The sequence below is a fragment of the Arachis ipaensis genome, chromosome B03, assembly GCF_000816755.2.
Source record: "Arachis ipaensis cultivar K30076 chromosome B03, Araip1.1, whole genome shotgun sequence".
Classification (NCBI taxonomy): domain Eukaryota; kingdom Viridiplantae; phylum Streptophyta; class Magnoliopsida; order Fabales; family Fabaceae; genus Arachis; species Arachis ipaensis.
This window is the reverse complement of record NC_029787.2, coordinates 26156677-26157572: the sequence shown is the minus strand read 5'-3', so window position 1 is coordinate 26157572 and position 896 is coordinate 26156677. Positions and strand designations below refer to the sequence as shown.

At 23.2% G+C, this 896-nt stretch overlaps 1 protein-coding gene across 1 annotated transcript in view; it reads right to left on the bottom strand.

Annotated features, from left to right (window-relative positions):
• Positions 132–896, bottom strand: part of LOC110270055 — a 12543-nt gene continuing 11778 nt past the window's right edge. The window contains exon 3 of the mRNA XM_021118505.1: positions 132–581. Within this exon, the coding sequence (XP_020974164.1) occupies positions 466–581 (116 nt within the window). The 3' untranslated portion in view covers positions 132–465. The remainder of the gene's footprint in view (positions 582–896) is intronic.

Genomic DNA, 896 nt, shown 5'->3' with positions numbered 1-896 from the left:
AAAAAAAATTTAATTTATAATTTTAATCTATACCTTTAAGATACATGATAGATGAACTCTTTTATTTATGTAGCGCAGCCAAAGTAAATTGCTTCATAGAAATTACAATTAAAATGTAAGACTCATGATAATTGACGCATATGATGACCACAAAATATCATAATCAAAGCATTAAATGCCCACATAATCAACATTGCAAATCAATTTCAATTCATAATCTGTTTCAACTTTCAAGTGTTTAATGTTTTTTTTACTTTTTTCGACTAAGCTCATATCAAACAAATCTTTTAATGAAATCAACTATTGAAAAATATTGACTCTTATGTGATGGTTATTAGTTCACCGTCCATACTTTCTTAATAATTCATTAATCTCTTACTCATCAAATATTCGCAAAAGAAAATATAAACCGAGAAAGACTCGTCACAAATTTAAAAAAAAAAAAATACAGTATAACATATTTACTTATTTCAGTGTTGGCGGAAATGTATCATAGCATCCCTTTTTGCATTCTTCGAACATTATCTTATCATTCCCAAATATTACCATGCATCTATAGACACAATCCCTCCGAGCATCATCTGCAATATAACAAGATGAGCCTAAGGTTATTTTAGTAATAGTACCATGAAATTCAACAACGGAAAAAAATCAGATAACCACTAAAATCATCAACACTACTTGTGCTTGTGTCACACTATTTAAGTTTAATTATTTTGTTAATTTTTATAATTTTATTAAATTTTTAATTAAATTTTTATATTTTTTTAATTATATTTTTATACTTTTTAATTTTGTAATTATATTATTTTTATGTAAAAATATTAAAATTAATAAAATAATTTTTTAAAAAAATATGTGATCAAAGATCTAATTAAATTTTTAATTATAAATAT